The following is a 20,086-nucleotide window of genomic DNA, read 5'->3' as shown; positions in this document are numbered from 1 at the left end:
TGGTTGTCAGCCCTACGCGTCGGCCGCCCTGTGCCCCCAAGAAGATTCCTGGTACTCATTTCTGTTAGAGGCTGAGTCTACCCCAGGGCCATAGTGCAGTCGGAAGGATTGGGTAAATTGAAAAAAAAAATCCAATGACCTCATCGGGGCTTGAACCCTCGACCTTCCGACTTGTAAAAGTTTATTATCTCTCCGATCGTTAACTTCTCAAAAAGGACTCTATCACATAGACCAGTTCTGGCGTGTTGTTTCTGCAGTCCCTACAGCCTCGCAGTCGTTGTTTTGTATTTGAAGGGTAGGATACATCACTTAATGCCCGTTTCACAAGTTGTGGTGCCATGGAGGCGGCATCGTTACAGCTTATGTTAATGAAGCGTCAGTAATTTCAGTCGTTTGACGCGCTGTCAGTCGCACGTGCCTACTGCAGATGAGTTCACTGCAAGTGCGGTATTCAGTTGGACATATCGAGGGGTGAGGGGCAAATATTCTGGAAGTTAAAAAATTGGAAATCTTACAACATTTTCTGCCTGCTACAAACTTCAGGCCACGGACTTCCCTTGATATTTACAGTACATTGCTTTTTTTTTTTTCTTCAGGTGGGTGTTCAGTTCCCGAAGCCTGTTTACCATTTTGAAGGAACGGCTAGAGCCACTGCTGAACGAAGCTAAACCTTCATTTGTGGGTGAGTAACTTCCTGTAGTAGTGGTGGATTTTGGAGTCTCCTCTGACATCCGCACCCACGGGTGCACACGCTCAAGAAACAGTAAGCAGAAACCCTAAAGAAATTCTTGGTTTTATCATTATATAAGCACGCAAAGCTCAGAAAGTGTGGATATTTATTTTGACAAGCCCTATAGCTGTTTATGGCCTATTGTTATGACCAGGCCCCACTTCACCATTACGTTGGATTTTTTTATTCTTGTGTATATATGAATATTAACCTTTCTCGTCACATAATGGCATAACCATTGTAAATTTATTTATTTTACTTTTCTCACCTATTAATGATAACTTTATTTTTCNTGCCATGTTCGAGACTTCTCTACTTTTAGCTTTCGTCCCTCAAAAAGACACTGTCCCTCTTCTCGGTGCGCCCTTGCTACCAACGCGGTGGGTAAAGATCTCGACATATTTGCAGACGGAGCGGTTTCTCTGAATCATATTTTACAAGCATGTACCAAACCTTTTACGGTGTTACTTGATTGGTGTTTTCATTCACTACAAATGTGTATACCTCGGCTAACTTTAATTTTCTTATGTAATTGGTTTTAATTTATTGACTTGTTATTAATTTTATGCTATCACTCCCAGGTGTCTTATCTTAGTATTTAGTTACTAACAGTATTAGCAACATTCGTAATATTTCATAAATGTATGTATATAGTTCAGTCTTCTTTAGATTTATGTTCACAGATTTGTTTGTCATATTTGTATTTTGTTTTAATTATTTTCTGTACCTTATATACTCGTGCTGACTTTGTAATTGGCCACTGTGCTGTTAAGTTATTGCACGTAAATAAATGTGAATTGAATGAATTGAATTATATAAATTTCTTTACTTTGTATTTTGTTTGTAAGTTCTTTGTTTTTCTTTTTACTTGTGCTGACTCTGTAATCGGTCCCTGGGTTGAGTTTGCACGTAAATAATCATAGTTGAATTATACTACGTACCAGTTTTAACAGTCTCTGAGCTGTGATTACTTATGTTATGCACGCCGGTCTGGGCCCATTTTTATTGCTGCTTCCGAGAAGTACAGATTGCGAAAGAACCGCCAGCGCGCGCCGGCCTGAACGTGGGTGTGACTTGCAGTCGGGCAGTGCTCGGTTTGAGTGTTCGCCAGAATATCTGCTATCCTGACAGACTTTTTGTCGTTTACCCCGTCCTCCCAAGCCATTGCCAAGACATAAAAGAAGACGTTTAAAAACACGTCGAATGACCCTACAGCTCTTCACCTTGTTCTGTTAAAAGAAACAATAAAAATATCCCGATGCACTGCGAAATCAGGAAGCTAAGAAGCTTCGACTCTGCAGTTACTCTTTTTAAGGTTAAGACCGATCCTCTTGACTGTGCCTTATTGTTTAGTTTATTAAAGTTTTAAATGAAAAAGCTAAATAGTTCCGTTCGGTGTGACTGGTTAAGATTTTCTTATTTCAGTTATTCACGCGTGAATAACTGAAATAAGAAAATCTTAACCAGTTGTAACCGTCCCCTTTCTATCTTTATATTTATTTGCCGGCTTCGGTAGACCACTCGACTCTTCTCAAGACCGTGCCACGGTAATAACTGAGGCAACGTGGAAACTGCACATTTAAAACCAGTCCACTGCTAGAAATCAAAGACACTATTTCTGCTCTCCACAAACTGTTTATTTCAGAAGCAAACACTATAACTTTATTAGCAAGTACGGAGTAATGTGCCCTTTTTTATTATTATCAAAGATTAATCGAACCAAATAAAGACTGATAATTTAGATAAACTTGGAGAGTGCAGCGCAATGACGTCTGCCTCTGATGGATTCAAAACGCCAAGTCCTTCTCCAAACTCTATCCTGCGGGAGCGTCGCTTCATCCCCTGTATAGGGTTTGAATCGACGGCCTTTCTCCCAGACAAGGATAGTTTCCTATTAGTTGATTTTAACAGGCCAAATCCATCATACAATCAGCACTACACAATCACATAACGAACTTTGAGAATAACGAGATCCAAAGATACAGAACCCGGAACCCCACATGTCAAAGCGGTTATTTCTTAGTTTAGGGTCCAATTACACCCTTCCGAAGACATCTTTATAACAGCTACCCTATCAGCAAAACAAAATTTACATCTTCGGCAAACTACAGACTTGCCTTTTGTGGTGGCCTCTCTCCCTTTCCGTTCACCCAAGCTGCAGGTAACAAAAGGCAGTTGTTTCTGTCCAGATGCGAAAAGCAAGTCTTAACATGCTAATGAATCGGTCTTCCCAATAAATCAGTCACTCTATTGAAATCGCTAAAGAGGACAATAGCTTCCATTGAAGAGTTGCAAAAGGTTTGGACTGTCACACAGTCACACTGAACGGAACTATTTAGCTTTTTCATAATATTAGTGTGACGGACCAGAATGAAACAAATCGAAGTTTTAAGTCCCCAAGACGGTGCGTAAGTATGAGGACCAGAATGGTATAGGCATGTTGGTACTGAACCCCAGGTGGCAGAGTTTCTCAGAAATGGAGATGGTCACAGCAAGGAGCTGCCTATGTTATTTGAAGCACACGGGTTATTTTGTATCACGCCATTAATTCAACATGGCTTTTGGGACAACCTGTAAAGAGCGATATTGCTTCTGTTGATCTACTTTCCATTCAGTAATTCTGTGAATACAAGAAAGCGCTTGAATTGGCTGTAGGTCATTTAACGACGATGTTCCAGCTAAACGGTTTATTTAGATTTCGTACGGTTAACCGGACAGGATAGAGGAGGAACTGCCTGTGGGGTATTTAAAGATCGACATTTTACGTTACGTAGAAATGTTTTTGTACAACGACCCGTTTTAAGAAAATAATCAGTTTCAGTTCAAGCGACGTAGGAAGTGTTCGTGCTGCGAGCCTTTCGCTGTATGCGCTCACTGCGTGGGTTGTCGCCTTTTCTGCTCAATCAGCTGCGGCGATATGATCGTATAGTGCAAGGGTATCCAAACTACGGCCCGCGATGTGATTGTGCAGAAATGCGCCAATTGAACTAATTTTCCAATGAATACTGGTAAAATAATACTTGTTCATAGATTTTAACTGATGTTTGTAATACCTCTCAACTATTAGTATTTTTTCGTGGCGTCCACGATGAACTTAATGTCACACGAGAATTAGTGTCACTTCACAGCATGCATGGCACTACAACAGGAGATGATACACGTATCTTCAAAGAAATACAAAAAACACTAACAGAATATAATTTGGACTGGAACCGTCTGCATTGCGTGACAGTTGATGGAGGAAAAAACATGTCTGCTATAAAAATATTGTTACGTGTTTTCTGTGTGTCCCGCAACAAGTAAATCCACGTAGGTCTCAAATTCAGTAGAGCCTTTATTGGTCACTTCACTTATACAATCACGAGTACAATTATCCACTGTCCTCCTCGGCGACTAATTCCAGACTTGCTTCTTCTATGGAGGCTAATACCGAACTGGCTTCTTCAGCGGTTATTGGTAGACTCGCTGTTCGAATGCATTCAACCCCGTTTTATAACCTCGGCCGCTGCTATGCAAACGAGCCTTTGTTGTAACCGTTGAAACTCATCTCTATGCAATGCTCACTGTTAGAATTACTGTATCGCTATTGTTACTTCCTAGGCAACGGCCTGTTCTAGCGTTTCCATGGAAGTAACTCTTCTGGATTTCAAACACGTTACAATATGTTTGGTTGGCCAAATCACAAAAGCTTGTGAGGATGCAGGAATATCAAAGCCAGTGTTTCTTCACTGTGTTATCCACCAACAAGCACTCTGTGCAAAACACGTTGATATGAGCTCTGTTTTAAAACCTGTTATTTCTATCGTTAATTTCATTCGCTGTCATGCACTTAACCATCGTTAGTTTCGGTCTTTTCTCGAGGAATGTNTATGCAGTTGCATAAAAAGGGTGAAGCTAAATTTCCTTCCTCGTTTGCAAATTTAGTGATTTCAGATTTGAAAGAACAATTTCGAAAGCGATTTGCTGATTTGGATGCCAGTGCTCAGGAAATTAGATTGTTTCAAAATCCGTTTGACTGTGATGCTGCAGATGTCCCAAGTCAAATTCAAATGGAAATTATTGAATTTCAGGAAAATTATCATATATGAAAGACAAACACAGGGAAAGAAATTTGATCGAATTTTATAAATTTCTTATCTCTGAGCAATTTCCAAATTTAAAGAAATTTGCTTGTAAATTTATCACCATTTTTGGGACGACATATCTGTGTGAACAAACTTTTTCCCAGATGAAGTACATCAAGTCGAAATACAGGGCAAATTTATCCGATGAACATTTAAAGTCGCTACTTGTGATAAGCTTTTCAAAATTTGAACCTCGATTTAATCAGATTTTAAGAATGCAAAAAGAGTTCCATCATTCACATTAATTGTTTTGTTATAATTTATGATGAAAATATGAGCTTTTGCTGCTACTGTCTCTTGTCATTAATATACGATAATTTATTCTCCCGTACTTTGTATTTAGTTTATGAATTTCTGTGCTTTCAATAAAACTCCTATACCTAGACTTATTAATTTCTCATTTTATCTGGTCCGTTGAAAGTGCTGAATTACCTAATGTGGCCCGCGTTTCGAAAAGTTTGGAGACCCCTGGTATAGTGAAGTGTACTGGGTAGCTTGCAGTATATGACTTACGCATTTCTCAGAATTAATTCTATCGTAATAAAACACAGGAACCATAATCCCCTTAGAACTGAGTGCAGGCCATGTACAATTCTTTTAAACCACCATGGAACCAGAATTCGTGAATAAGACACGGATCTTCTTCTGTTCTGTTATCTCCCAATATCGGCGTCTTGTAGTTATCCTTTTAAACCCGAGTTTCTTCTGAATAAGATTTAAAAGTGTAGCCTATACTTCGCAGCCAACAAGCCGCCTCTTTATTATAGTTCACGGAAATAAGCACTGTTTGCTCTTAGAATCGTACGAAACGCGTACATACACTCTCAGCAAAATTCAGAGTTTATAAAATTTAAAGCATGTGATACTTATCATAGCCTAACGACTCCACGTAAAGGGTTCAGAAAGAATTTTGTACGATATCTGAGCTCGGCTTGAACATTTGTCTCGCAGGCCTCTTAAGGTCATTACACAAGAAACAGGAATGTCAGAAGAAACCACGAGTACTACAAGAAAATTATTGAAATCACAGCTTAAAGAACACAGTTCTGCGCTTTTTGTGACCAGTGATTTCTGTAACTGTATCTGCCGTTAGTTTACAGTGTCCGGCTAGGCCCCTAGATGGCATTTTGTTTCTTCAGACGAAGTTTGGTCTCATTTAGTGGGCAGGCGGGCACAAAGCAACAGATGCTGGAGCACAGGAAATCCACACCTTATGTATTCTGAGTGAGAAGAGGGCTATAGGTCCCGTGTTTTGTCCCAGTAAATTTAATTCTGAGAGATATGTGAAGGGGAGTTCTTGCTTTTGTTGACCGGTTCACGGCTCTGCGCCTCACGACTACCGGTGCACCGTCAGCTGCAAGGCGCACAACTTTCGAAACGTCATGTATCACAGATATAGGCTACATAACACAATGGAAATGTTCAATGTAATCGTCGAAAGTAAGGGAATCGTTGGCAGAAACACCGACACGTGAGGCAGGCAGACTCCAGTGCTGTAGCTTGCGGCATCTCGTGTTCTGCGAGAGCCTAGAACATAGTGACATATTTGAAGAGTTATGTCTTCTGGCTCATAGCGGCGTGTAATAGGTCCAGTGATAGTCGACGGACGTTTTGGAGTAACATCGCCTTCTTTCTTCAGGGCTGAAAAGTAAGCCAATCAAAAGAGCAGTATGACAGTTATGTGGCTTTGCGGGCTTTGCAAAATTTTGCCATCGTTGGGCACACCCTAACGTTGGTTCTGTACGAACTACGAATACATTAGAACATCGATTTCGTCAAGTATTTGCATTTCATATTGTACCTCACTCCTTCACTACCATTTCCTTCTACCCTGAACACACATTCCCCTCGGCCGTATCACCACCTTCTTACTTCTGACGTCTAAAGAGTGTAATGTCGTGACAGTTCGAGCTATTTTTTTTTATTGCCAGTGGGGTGGGACTAAGTCCCTTGTACTGCGGCCACTTCTGGCCTATTGTACCAGCCCCAGATGATAGGTGAGAGTGATTGTGGAGCAATTGGTGGAATGAAGATTGGCAGGGGAAACAGAAGTACTCAGAGAAAACCTGCCCCAGCGCCACTTTGTCCCCCACAAAACCCATTTCACCAGACCCGGGACCGAACCCGGGCCGCCGCGGTGGGAAGCCAGCAACTAACCGCTTGAGCTATGGCGCGGCCCATATACTCCATTTACTCTTCGTCATCATCAGTTAGTGACCTAAACCAGGGGTCTGCAAACTTTCCGAAACGCGGCCAACATTAGGTAATTCAGCACTTTCAACAGGCCGGATAAAATGAGAAATTAATAACTCTAGGTATATGGGTTTTGCTGGTCACGGTAGCCGAGCGGTCTAAGGCATGTACTGTCTTCGCTCGCTTGAAAACCGGTATCGTGGGTTCGAATCCCACTCGGGGCATGGATGTATAGTTTATGTGTGTGCGTTTTTCTGTGTTTGTGTACAGGTAGAGCCTTGAGATGAGCTGATCACCCATCCAAGGAGTCCTACCGATTGTGTAAGATCTAGAAAAACCGAAGTGAACGGAGAAGTTCATGGAGGTAGGCCACTGGGCTGTAGTGCCAAGGAAAAAAAAAGAGTTTTATTGAAAGCACAGAATTTCGTAAACTAAATACAAAGTACGTGAGAATAAATTATAGCATATTAATGACAACAGGCAATAGCAGCAAATGTTCATATTTTCATCACAAATTATAATAAAACAATTAATGTGAATGATGGTACTCTTTTTGCATTCTAAAATCTGATTAAATTGAGGTGATGATGATCTGTTACAATTACACTGCACCACTGCAAGAAGTCTTGTGCACAAGACGGCTAGTAACGAACTGCTCGCGCTACCTACATTGCCACGAAGTGACACTACAGATCGAGGCCGAACAAGTACGAAGAAATACCGCGCAGTATACGGTCCAGAATTAGTAAAATTGTGAAAATTGATATTAACATAATATGGAATATGAATATATTTTAAACACAATCTTAATTAATGAATTTGAAATCTGTGAACAAGTATTTTTTTACCAGTACTCATTGGAAAATTAGTTCAATTGGCGCATTTCTGCACAATTCTTTCGCGGGCCGTAGTTTGGAGACCCTTGACCTAGACAGTCATTACTTGACCATTAGAATGTTACTATATTCTGACATTCATGTGTCTGTGGGAAATTCAGATATGACGTAAACAGGATTTTTCTTTCGTGTGATTGCCTGCACATGGAGTGACGTTCTCTGGTTCATACAGTAGATGGGCCTTAGTAACGTAGATTCGTATTGGCTTCTTATTTTAGTGAATATTGTTTCCTCTTCACCAGTAAGCCTATGTACACCTTAACATTAAGATTATTGCTGTCACAGTGTTCTCTTCTGAGCCGATCTCAGTTGGCGCGCTGTCTAGGGCATGATCTGTCTTCGCTCGCTCGAACGCTGAGATCTTGGGTTCCAATCCCACTCAAGGCATGGATGTCTGCGTTTATTCCGTATTCGTGTAGGTAGCGGCCTTGTGAAGAGCTGATCCCCCGTCCAAGGAGTCCTACTGACTGTCTTAGGATTAAGGAACTAAAGTGAAACAAAGCGTTTCACGGCGGATGCCCATTGCTCTATTGGGAGCAATAAGAGAGAGAGAGAGATTCGCCTCTGACCTATATGTTCTGAACGCGACGCGTTTTTTATTTAGAAAGGTCTCAAGAGACTCGTTCTGACGCTGTTCTTTTTGTCTCTGACATTGTATACTTACCGTGACACGTTACACGATACATATTAGAGAAATGTCTCTTGTGGTTACACAAAAGGTACTTTTAATTTCAGAAAAGCGGGGATGGTTGTGAAGCTGATCTCAGTGGCCGCGCAGCCTAAGACGTGAACTGTCTTGGCCGCTCAAACACTGGGTTCGTGGGTTCGAATCCCACTTGAAGCATGGATATCTGCATTTATTCTGTGTTCATGCTCTCCTGTGTGTGCAGGTAGCGGACTTGTTACTGGCTGATCCCCCGTCGAAGGAGTCTTACGGAAAATGTAGAAGATCAAGAAAGTGAAAAGCGGCCAAGGTCCAACATTGGGCTGTAGAGCCATAGACAGAGCTAGTGGTGGTGGTAGAAGTAGATATAGTTGTAGTCTGAATTTCTTTCTTTCCTTGCGGCCTGCTTCATGCTTCTTTCTTGCAAAGAAAGAAATAAATAAAGAATGAAAGACACACATCAACTGAAACATAATTCCTACCATTTTTCCAACTTGGATGACATCTTCCCTGAAGATGGAGGCCGCACTTTCCACTAAAACATTGATACCCAACTACCAACTTATTATTATTGTTATTGTTATTATTATTATTATTGTTGTTATTATTGGAGGGGGTGGGTTTCCCCATGCACCGCGACCAGTGGTCTATTGTACGTCCCCCTGTGATATTCTACCAGTCTCTATACCCTACCGATACTGGTGCGTGCCATCAGTCCCGACTCAGCCAGCGAGTTCGGCCTCTACTGGCTCAGCGGTATCTAGATGCTTCCCCCATCTACCAGAGGCGTTAAAGGCTGTTGTTGGGCGAGAAATGCCCTTTATAATTTGGCTCAGATGCCTCCTTGAGGCATAAGGTTCTTTTAAGCTACGACACGGGACCCACGGCTTAAAGTCCCTCCCGGAGGACTTGTTCCCTGAATTTTTCCGCCCTTAAAAATTCCACGACCTCCGCCGGGTTTGAACCCGCGTACCTTGAGTCACGAGGTGGGAACGTTACCCCTAGACTACGGATACCGCTAACTACCAGCTTACATGGGATCACAACCAAGAAGACAACAATATAAATGCATCATTTCCAGTTTTACACAGTGTCCGGGTTCTGTTAGGACTGTGTTCATTGAAAATGCAAGACATGAATTATTTTCAAAATTTCCCTCTTTTTATTCAAAATAGTCTCCTTCTGAATCAGTACATAGCTTGAATCCATTGAAAAGTTTTCGAAAACAGTCACTGTACTCCTTTTATTTAATGGCATTTAAAACTGCGGTTGATTCCCTTTGGATGTCCTGGATGGTGTTGTGATGGTCTCCTTAACTTTTGGGAACAACCAGAAATCTGCTGGAGCCAAATCTGGCGAATACGCAGGATGATCAAGGACTGTGATCCCTTTTATGGCCAAAAAATAGCGCACGATCTTCAATTTGTGGGGCGACCACGAACCTTGCTCTCGATATTCAGGTCGTATTCGAAGAATTCCCGCCCACAAGCGATTGAGGACTCTGAGATAATGATCAGAATTCACTGTTTGACCTTCTGGCAGAAATTCCTTGTGAATGATTCCTTTGAAATCGAAGAAAACGGTTAGCAGTGTCTTTACTCGACTCTTTTACATGCGCACTTTCTTTGGTTTTGGCTCCTTTGGGCTCAACCACGCTGCAGTCTGCCGCTTTGTGAGAGGTTCATATTGGAAATACCATGTCTCGTCACCAGTAAAAATGGATTTTGTAAATTTAGTATCACTTTGTGCCGACCGTAACATGTCTTTGCAGTGTTCCACCCTGGCATGTTTTTCATCGCTTGACAGCGCGTGCGATACAAACCGCGCACAGACCTTTCGTTTGCCCAAATCCTCGGTCAAAATTTGATGCAGAGTACGTTTTGATATTCACAAAAGCTCCTCGATGAGTCTTACAGAAACACATCTGTCTGATGCAAGGATTTCGGTCACTTTTTTCACATTTTCTTTAGTGCGACTTGTTATCGGCTTTGATGCACGTGGAGCGCCTTCAGTCTCCTCCCTGTCAAGAAATACAGCATACTATCAAAAATGTTCGAGCGACTCAAACAATCACTACCATACACACTTTTCATCATTTCGTATGCTTCTCCGGCTGTTTTGCCTAACTTCAAACAAAATTTGATGTTGACGCTCTGTTCATCCGCCATTTTCCGACGAGCGTCAGAACAGTACTGTTCAATACAAGGTCAGAACACATGATGCAGCGGTGCTGAAATTATAGACAGCCACAACTGAAGCTTCAGAATCTTAATGCCACAACTCGTCAACAGATTGCATTGCAGGGCAAAATTATAAAAAAATTAGTCCTAGTGTATGATGTCATGACCTAAAGAAGTGTAGATGTATCATAACATAATAAAGCATTAAGTATTTACATTCGAACACTGTAGGAAGGTCATCTGAAGGTGCTCTCAGATCCTGCAGCCGTCTGAGAGGGACAAACACACTGTGTGCATTGACTCATCGTGTAGGCTGCATGCCAACAGCTAGAATTTCCCAGGCTCATGGTCCATGAAAACAATTCAGGGTCAATGTCTTCTGTTTGTTCGTAATTAAACCTCTGATTTGCATGGCAAAATCTTTGTATTGTTTTCATTTTGAAAGTCATGGTGGTGTAACTTTTGATTAAGTTTCATTGTCATTCAATTAAAAATTCTTGAAATTTATTGTTTAATATTTGGGTGGAGACCGCCTCTATGGTCTAATGGCCAGAGTTCCTGGCTACAGATCCAGAGGTCCCGGGTTCAATTCCCGGCGCCACCAGATTTTCTGAGAAGTAGTGGGTCTGGAACGGGGTCCACTCAGCCTCATGAGGATAACCAAGGAGTTATTTCAAGGAAATAGCGGCTCTGGTCAAGAAAACCGAGATTAACGGTCATGGGAATCCATTGTGCTGACCACTTGACACCCTCTGTCTGCAAAAGTTGGCACTAACTTCGCCGACAAGCAGTGGTCGCTCGGTTGGTATAGTTCGCTTGCAGACTACAGGCCACTTAGTTTGTTATTTGTTTGTAATATTTGGGTGGTCTGACATAGAAAATCCATGTAGTAAGTGGTCTTTGGATTAAAAAAAACTTGGGGAAACTCTGGCCTATACACAATACAATTTTTCCCTGGCTATTAGCCTGTACACATTAATTTCAGTTTTTCTCCTCTGTTGACCCAACAAATTTCCGATTAGTTACCAAGAAGTTAGCTTATGTGTTAAGTTCCTGTGAACTATAATCACAAGTCCCTCCTACTATATTAAACATTCAGTCAGTCTTGTTACTTCCTGTGTTGAAATGCCATGTGAGAATTACACATGGGTACAAGTGTTCACGTACAATATGAGTGTGAACTGCAAGGGAAAAACTCCCATATAAATTTCAGAAAGTTAAGAGATATAAAATTAAAACTCTTCATGCAATGAAAATAAATGCAGAGAATCTGTCTTGTGACTGGGCAAAGAAAATACCAAACAAAAATGCTGAGTGCTCACCGGAGGTAAATTGGCGCTAAGCTTGAACATGCTGCTTGAAAATATAACCGATGCCTTTCAAAGGAGACTGGAGTTTAAGCTTCAAGTTCGACCTATTTTCAAAAAGGAACCTCAGCGCATTGGTGTGAACACTTTATGATGATGCAAGGAATGTGTGCTTAACAACAAGGACCACTTTTGGCATCAAATGTGATCTGAGAGTTTTCTGTTATGATTTCTTGGCCCATGGGCTTGTTGAAGTTTTATATCGTTTTGGACACAACGCCATGTAGTCTGGTGAAAGTCAGTTGATGTTTCGGAGGAATATGTCATCTCGGTCTTCAGGATGTTGATTGACTTTCACTGGCCTACCTAGTGCTATGTCGCAGAAGGTAGAACTCTTCATAACCACCTTTGTGAGAACTGCAAATCCAACAAATGGGTTTGTTGACTATGTTGTGGATCTGACCACATGCAGAAAGAGCTGACGCAAGGAGTGTCTCCTGCTTGACTGACACAATGATTTGCAGCATGCTCACAGACGACCTCCCTGTAATATAATACGTTTGACTTTATACAGAGAGCCTTGAATTGAGGCAGTTCACCTTGGGGGAGCAGACACCATATGTGAAAACTGTGCGGGTGTTTGATGTGAACCAAGGGAAACGTATCCCACTATCAGCAAGGAGTCTTCAGCAACCTCCAAGCGGCCTAGCACTGAGTGTGCATCATCAAGTGGCACTGGAAGCAGACGTGAGTCTTGACAGTGATGATTTCCAGATGGTTATCAGGTCAAGACTTTTTGGCAAAGGGTAAGGCAGGTAATCAACTCACTAGAGGAACAGCCAGGATTTAGTGGATCCTAGCTAAATGAAAAGAAATTGTGTAAAGTTTAGTAGACTCTCTAGCAGTAAAATGAAATGGACCACTTCTAAAGTGAACATGCTTTCACAGCACAAAAGTACTAATAATAAAGACGTAATTAAAATGTCATTCTTTAGCCTGTTTTCCTTATTTTATTATAGGGCTTATAAGATTGCCTTGCTGTATGTGTGTGTCTTTATTTGTATACCTCCCTAGCAACCTCTCAACACCTGAATCGATCTTCATGAATCTTGGTATGTATATCATGCCATCATACTTCGTTAAATTCCCCCATCAGCCCTCTCAAAACGTTTAAGTAATAAATGTAATATTACTTGAATGCTTGAACCAATCTTTATGAAACTGATCTTGTGTTTCAGTATCCTCTTGCATTGAAGTATCACTTGTAGTTCTGTTCCATCTCTAATGCAACAATATCAATATAGATTTAGATGGCACTAATACACATTTAATTCACTAAAATGTTTGTTAAAATGTTTAATGGGAGCAGGACACCTAATGGGGCACAGAGCGGCTGCAATACAAAAGATAGGAGGAACAGACATCCTGTAACACCAAAATTAATAATAATAACAATAACATACTGTCACGTGTTGGGTGTATGTCACACGACAAGTAACTTCACGCCTTACTTGATATAGCGAATTTATTGCACATTCGCTCTTACATTTATACAATTTACAATCTCACAATTACTGCCTCCGGCAGTATCACAAATTATCACATCAGATCTTCCAACCACGCGTTTGGGTCTTCATCCCACGACTGCTGCTATATTTCAACTAACTCCTTAGTCAAAGTCAAAGTCACATTGCGACTGACGGTCAGTCAGTCAGTCAGTCAGTAAGTCTTGGTGTCGAGCCCCATCTGGGGTTCATGACCAGATATTTATTACTGCTTGACTGTTACAGTCTTCTTTTTTGGGGCGCCTTCTCTGACGACAGGACAGGTCTGTCTTTTATATATGCTGCTGGCCCTTTCCAGCTCAGTCTTCCTCGGTTCTGAGTCCCTTGGGACTCTCGACCATATTTTACTGTCTCATTTTTGAGACTTCCCTTTTTGTCGCCTCCTACGACTCGCAGGGTCACGATGGAGGTATTAGATCCTGCCTCCACGCGGGTTTTGACTCTGACTGACTCCTTAGTCAAGTCAAAGTCAAAGTTACATTGCGACTGACAGTCAGTCAGTAAGTCTTGGTGTCGAGCCCCATCTGGGGCACATGACCAGATATTAATTATTACTGTTTGACAGTTACGGTCTTATTTTTGTGGGGCGCCCTCTCTGACGAGAGGATGGGTCTGTCCTTTGCATATGCTGCTGGCCCTTGCCAGCGCAGTCTTACTCGGGTCCGAGTCCCTTGGGACTCGCGATGATATTTCACTGTCTCAGAATTGAGACTTCCCTTTTTGTCACATCCTACGACTCTCCTTAGTCAAAGTCAAAGTCACATTGCGACTGAGTCAGTCAGTCAGTAAGTCTTGGTGTCGAGCCCCATTTTGGGCTCATGATCAGATATTAATTATTACCGTTTGACAGTTACGGTCTTGTTTCTGTGGGGCGCCTTCTCTGACGAGAGGACGGGTCTGTCTTTTTCATATGCTGCTGGCCATTGCCAGCGCAGTCTTACTCGGGTCCGAGTCCCTTGGGACTCGCGATGATATTTCACTGTCTCAGAATTGAGACTTCCCATTTCGTCGCCTCCTACGACTCACAGGGTCACAGTGGAGGTATTCGACCCCGCCTCCACACGGGGTGGCTCTCCTTAGGCAGTATAGTTCTCTTATAAACCCTCAGCCAGACAACGGGAAAACGCCTTGTTTCATTGTTGCCTAGTCGCCGTGTTTACAGGTGTTGCTGGCAACGCTATCGATAGTTGTTTATTGCTGCATAGCAACCGTGGCATCCCTTGATGTGTCACCGTGGCAATGGTTGCCAAACACAGTTGCTCTTCCGTTACGTCACGGCGGTGGAGGGGTGTTTACCGAGCATTGCGTACTAGTGGAAGGAGTAGGGGTATGTGACATCACTCGAGGAAACGCAGAGTTCACGTGATCCCCGCTTCCCTTTGTGCCATCCACGTCACAATACTTTAAGAGTACTACTGACAAAATGGACAGTGAAGTGGATTCCTTAAAAAAAATGTGTTGCCTGAAGATGGCCCTCTGTGGCCAAAACATGTAGTGCATAAACACAGAAGGTATATATATTTTAATGACGTTCTAAACAATTTAATGATCATTTTAGTGAATTAAATGTAAATTAGTGTGATCTAAATCTATGTTGATCTTGTTGCATTAGAGACGGAAGAGGACTACAAGTTTATGAAACTAAGTATATAGAAGATGGTTCAAATATGACCGGGATGAATTTTTTTTTATAAACCATATTTGCCAGACACTTACTTTCACATGTCAGTCTTCAACATACTCCCCTCCGGAGTCAACACATTTTTTCCAACCTTCTGGAAGCATCCTGATGCCCTTTTGAAAAAAAGGCTTGTGGTTGGCGGCGTATCCACTCCCAAACAATCTGGATGATGGCATCTTTGTCCACAAACTGCATGCCTTGCAAGTCTGATTTGAGCCTTCTGAACAGGCAGAAATCACTTGGGGCCAAATCGGGACTGTACGGCAGATGTGTCAGAAGGTTCCATTTCAATTTCCGGAGGGTTTTCACTGTTGTCTTGGCTGTATGGGGGCGTGCAGTGTCTTGAAGGAAGGCTAACCGCTTTCCACTTGTCTTCTGCTTGGATCAGGCCTTTTCCTTCACGTCTTTTGCCATTAGGTCTGAGTAATAAGCTGCATTGACTGTTCTGTCATCTGTCAAAAAGTCTACATGGATACCCCCCTGCCAGTCCCACAAGAACGTTGCCATCACTTTTCCTGCCGAGCAGCTCCTCAGCACTCTCTGGGGTTTGGGAGAACTGGTATGCTGCCACTTGTGTGATGACTGCTGGGCCTTGGGAATGAAGTAGTGCGCCCACGTTTCATCGGTGGTCAATATAAACTTCAAAAATGCATCACCTTTGTCTTAAAACTGCTGAAGGAGACGACTGGCAGTTTGCATGCACACCATTTTGTTCACATCCATCAGCGTGCATGGTACCCACCGTGCATTCACCTTGCGATAGTGCATGTGTTATTTCAAGATGTCTTGTACACTTTCAACACTGATGGACAGTGTTGCTCCAAGTTCCTTGATAGTGATGCACCTATTCTCACGAATAAGGGCATCTGCACGATCAATGTTTGGCTCAGTGACGGATGTTTGTGGCCGACGATCATGCAGTTCATTCTCCATGTGCTCTCTGCCCTCTCTGAAGCACTTACACCACTCAAACACACAGGTCCGTGAGAGACACTCTTCCCCATACTGTTGGTGGAGTCTGTCATGAATTTCAGCTGACAGGACGTTTTGTCCAACGAGGAATTTGATCACAATCCATCGTTCCACACTCCGCGGTACCTTCTGTTTGCTCATCACTCTAGCAACTTCCAGACAGGACTGAACAGGTTCTAACCCGAACAGGAGGGAGAGTGGAGGTTGTGGCTTCACTCTCTCAAGGTTGCACAGCTGCTGCATAGTGCGGCTTGTTTACACACAAATCAGTCCTGGTCATATTTGAACGACCTTGTATATTGTGTTACCTGAGTCCATCTCAGTGGCGTACTTCATAAATTCCCCCCATCAGTAGTAGTACAACACTGCAGCCTCTGAAATTTTTGAGTCAATGCCTGTGTTGATCATCATGAAACTTAGTATATACATTATGTTGTACCACCTGAAGCCATCTCAGCGGCAAACTCCATAAATTCCTCCAAACAGAAATACCAACACTGCAGCCTCTAAAATTTGATACTTATGTTGGGTCATCATCAGCCGTATAATAATACTAGTATTAGTTCTTGAATTGCATCTCAATTTAGTATGGATCCCTATTGTGTTCTTATGAGTTTTATATACATAGTTCGAATTTACAGTTAAATGGTAACAGTTAAAATTAAAATTAAAAATGTACAGAAATATTTGTAATTTACAATTGTAAACCTCTTTAAAACTTTTTGACTGCTACATAGTGATATATTGTTCTTGATGATAGGAATAATTATGTTGTGGAGTGTGATACTCCCGAACAAGCAGTTCAGACTTAACCGCTATGACATAAGAGCATCACGGGAACTGCCTTCACACATAACATCAAAAAACTTGGAATACACCACTCTGAGTATAATCAACCTGCTAAGTGATACACAGTATAATGAGCATAAGCTTCACATGACTGCAGGAAGGTCAAGCCAACAGGACCTAGTTTATGAAATATGAATTTGGCACATAGGCACCCCCCAACATCATTATTCCTACCACCAAGAACAGTATATGAATATGTGGTGGTCACAAAGTTAGAAAGAGGTTTGCAGTATATATTACAAGTATTTCTGTACAATTTTAATTTTAATTTTAAATTTTACCATTTAACTGTAAATTCAAATTATGTATATAAAACTTATAAGAACACAATATGAATTCATGTTGAATTAAGCTGCAATTCAAGAACTGATATTAGTGTTATTATATGCCTGATGATGACCCAACATAAGGGTAGAAATATGTAGCGTCAGCAGCCAATAAACAAATGTTGATACAATAGTATCTGTTTTGTTTTCTCAGAAATATTGTTGTGTAGACTGCCCCATTATTAATATCTTATATATAATGTTTGATCTGCATGATGCTTGTTCAATGGAAAATACGTATACTTAATACTGCCTTTATTTCTTAGATATCTAATAACATACTTTATCTAATAAAATAATTTATCTGAGTCCTATTTGAATGCGGCTAATGTTCCATTACCAGCTTAATTCCTTTTCATCTTAAGTTATTTTAAAAGCATCCCTTGCCTTTGACGAATTCTTTGGTATACAGTAAACAACAATAGACAGCATTGTTGTCAAAATGTTGCAGGCAGAAGATGCCTTTGCTTGGCACTGTCAAATTCCAGAATTATCCATATAGAAGGGATTAACATCTCTAAAGAAACTGTAAAATAAATTAATTGCTTTAAGATCTTCCCCTTGCTGTTATTAATTATATTCAAATCCAAAGGAGATATGCCTTGACTAATGCACAGAAATATTACCCCAAATCAAGCACATTTTTAAATAGTTGTTTTCATGCAGTATCTGTTTAAATACAACTTTATTGACTAGTGATGACAGTTGAATCCTACAGTACATTTTCACTCTTTAGTGTTGGGATGGATCTGGATCTGGCAATGGAGAAGCTGAACATCAGTGGAAAGATTTATGCAACGTTCACACTGAATATGGAGGCACCATTCCCACACATCACTCACCTGAACCTGACATTTCTAGAGAAACCAGAAGTGTGGTTCAGTGTCCGGGTTCTGAAGGTACATTGTAGCGTATTTTTATGATCTACAGTCAGTATATGTTCTGAACTGTGATAAACTCTAGTGAAGAATTACCTTTTAACAGTTTAATGTTTTCTGCATGAAAAGAATAAAGTGAATGCATTATTGAGACAGGAGCAAATGCTTCAGTCTGGCTTATTGTGCATCGCTACATACTAAAACTGGAGAAATAAAAGAAATATTCAGTACTACAATTATTCCTAAATTTTGCTGATCGGTGTCATGATCAGGTAATGACTTAGATGGAACAGTTCACAAATTCTGGCTACTTTGACCCTTCATCTGGCCATTAATTGCTATGCAATGCAAAGGTACTCTTTCAAAGGGATGTCTGGTGTCAATGCAATGTAATGCTAAGTTATTTGATAATGTAGGGATAGCATACAGTGTCAGGTGAAAACAGGGCAAGATGAAATTAAACACGAGAGATTTGTGGGAGTGACAGGACATGCAAAGCGTGACACAGTGTCCACTGTTATGGAGGTCACAGTTATTCACTTCAGGAACAATTTAAAAAAATGCATGTTAGATACTGTGACATGTTGCGCAACGGAGGACCCCTACCTCCCCAGTGGCACGTGGCGGTAACGTAGCGCTCTCGTAATAGGCGAGTCATCACCCCACCACTCTCCCCGCGGTGACGTGCTGAGCAGAGCCGAAGTGAGCCGAGTCCCAGCGCACTGGTCACTAGGCAACGTGGATAAACAGTGGTTGCGATAGACGACGGTAGCAACAGTGATGCCTACCACGTGGTTTTCTCGTTGCCCTGCTGAGGGTTTATAAGGGAGCTACACAGCCGCTGACGACAGTTCTCAGTTCGCAAGTTACGAGTTACAGACGCGTGTGCGATAACTAAGAAGTCAGCGAGCGGAAGACTTATTGTGTGCTTTCGAGACTTAGTGAGTGCTGTAGTACAGTTATATTTGGAGTGTGTAATTCAGGGAGACTTGTATAGCTCCCACCTTATTAATACGTGAAGACTCTTGACGATAGTGTGAAGAGATTTTGTTGTAGGGTTTGTAAAGTGTGGAAACCTGTAACATTGTGATAATTAATTGTAGCCGTTACTTGTAGGTTGTTAAATAAACCAATTAACCATCTCTACAGCGTCTTCAGTAACACAACACATTACAATACTATTATTGAATTGGTTGGTAAAGTTGAGAAGATAGCAAGAAAACCATGGGTGACACAGGAGATGATGAGTAAAATGGAGGAGTGAAGGAAATGGAAGAATGTCAACAATGAAGAAGGCAGGAGGAAATACAGGAGACTGAGGAATGAATTAAAAAGAGCCACGGACAGGACCAAAAAGGAATATCTTGAGAAGATATGTAATGACATTATAGAATTTCAAAGGACATGATGTTATGATTTGATGTACATGAAGACAAAAGAACTAGGATGGAAAGAGAATCATGGGATTCATAATACTGGCATCGAAGACTCCCAGGGGAATAGAATAATAGATTAAAGGCAAGTGCTGAAAATTTGGGAAAATTATATTACAGAACTATATGATCGACCTAATCGGCCAGAAACCTTAGAAGTTGAACCCGAAGAAGAAGTAGATACAGACGAGAAAGGACCATATATTTTACAAAGTGAGGTGGAAAAAGCTATCAAGGAAATGAGGAAGGGAAAGGCTACAGGAGATGATGATGTACCTGGAGATGTGC

General features: G+C 41.4%; 1 protein-coding gene across 1 annotated transcript in view; it reads left to right on the top strand.

The window, feature by feature from the left end:
- Positions 1–596: 596 nt before the first annotated feature.
- Positions 597–20,086, top strand: part of LOC111867322 (tricalbin-3) — a gene marked incomplete at its 5' end in the record, with an annotated part of 76,295 nt that continues 56,805 nt past the window's right edge. The window contains 3 exon segments of the mRNA XM_033752689.1: positions 597–682; positions 12,669–12,900; positions 18,224–18,386. Of these exon segments, the coding sequence (XP_033608580.1) occupies positions 597–682; positions 12,669–12,900; positions 18,224–18,386 (481 nt within the window).

Source organism: Cryptotermes secundus, unplaced genomic scaffold (assembly GCF_002891405.2).
Source record: "Cryptotermes secundus unplaced genomic scaffold, Csec_1.0 scaffold464, whole genome shotgun sequence".
Lineage (NCBI taxonomy): Eukaryota > Metazoa > Arthropoda > Insecta > Blattodea > Kalotermitidae > Cryptotermes > Cryptotermes secundus.
Note: the sequence above shows the minus strand (reverse complement) of the source record. Positions and strands in the feature narration are given on the sequence as shown.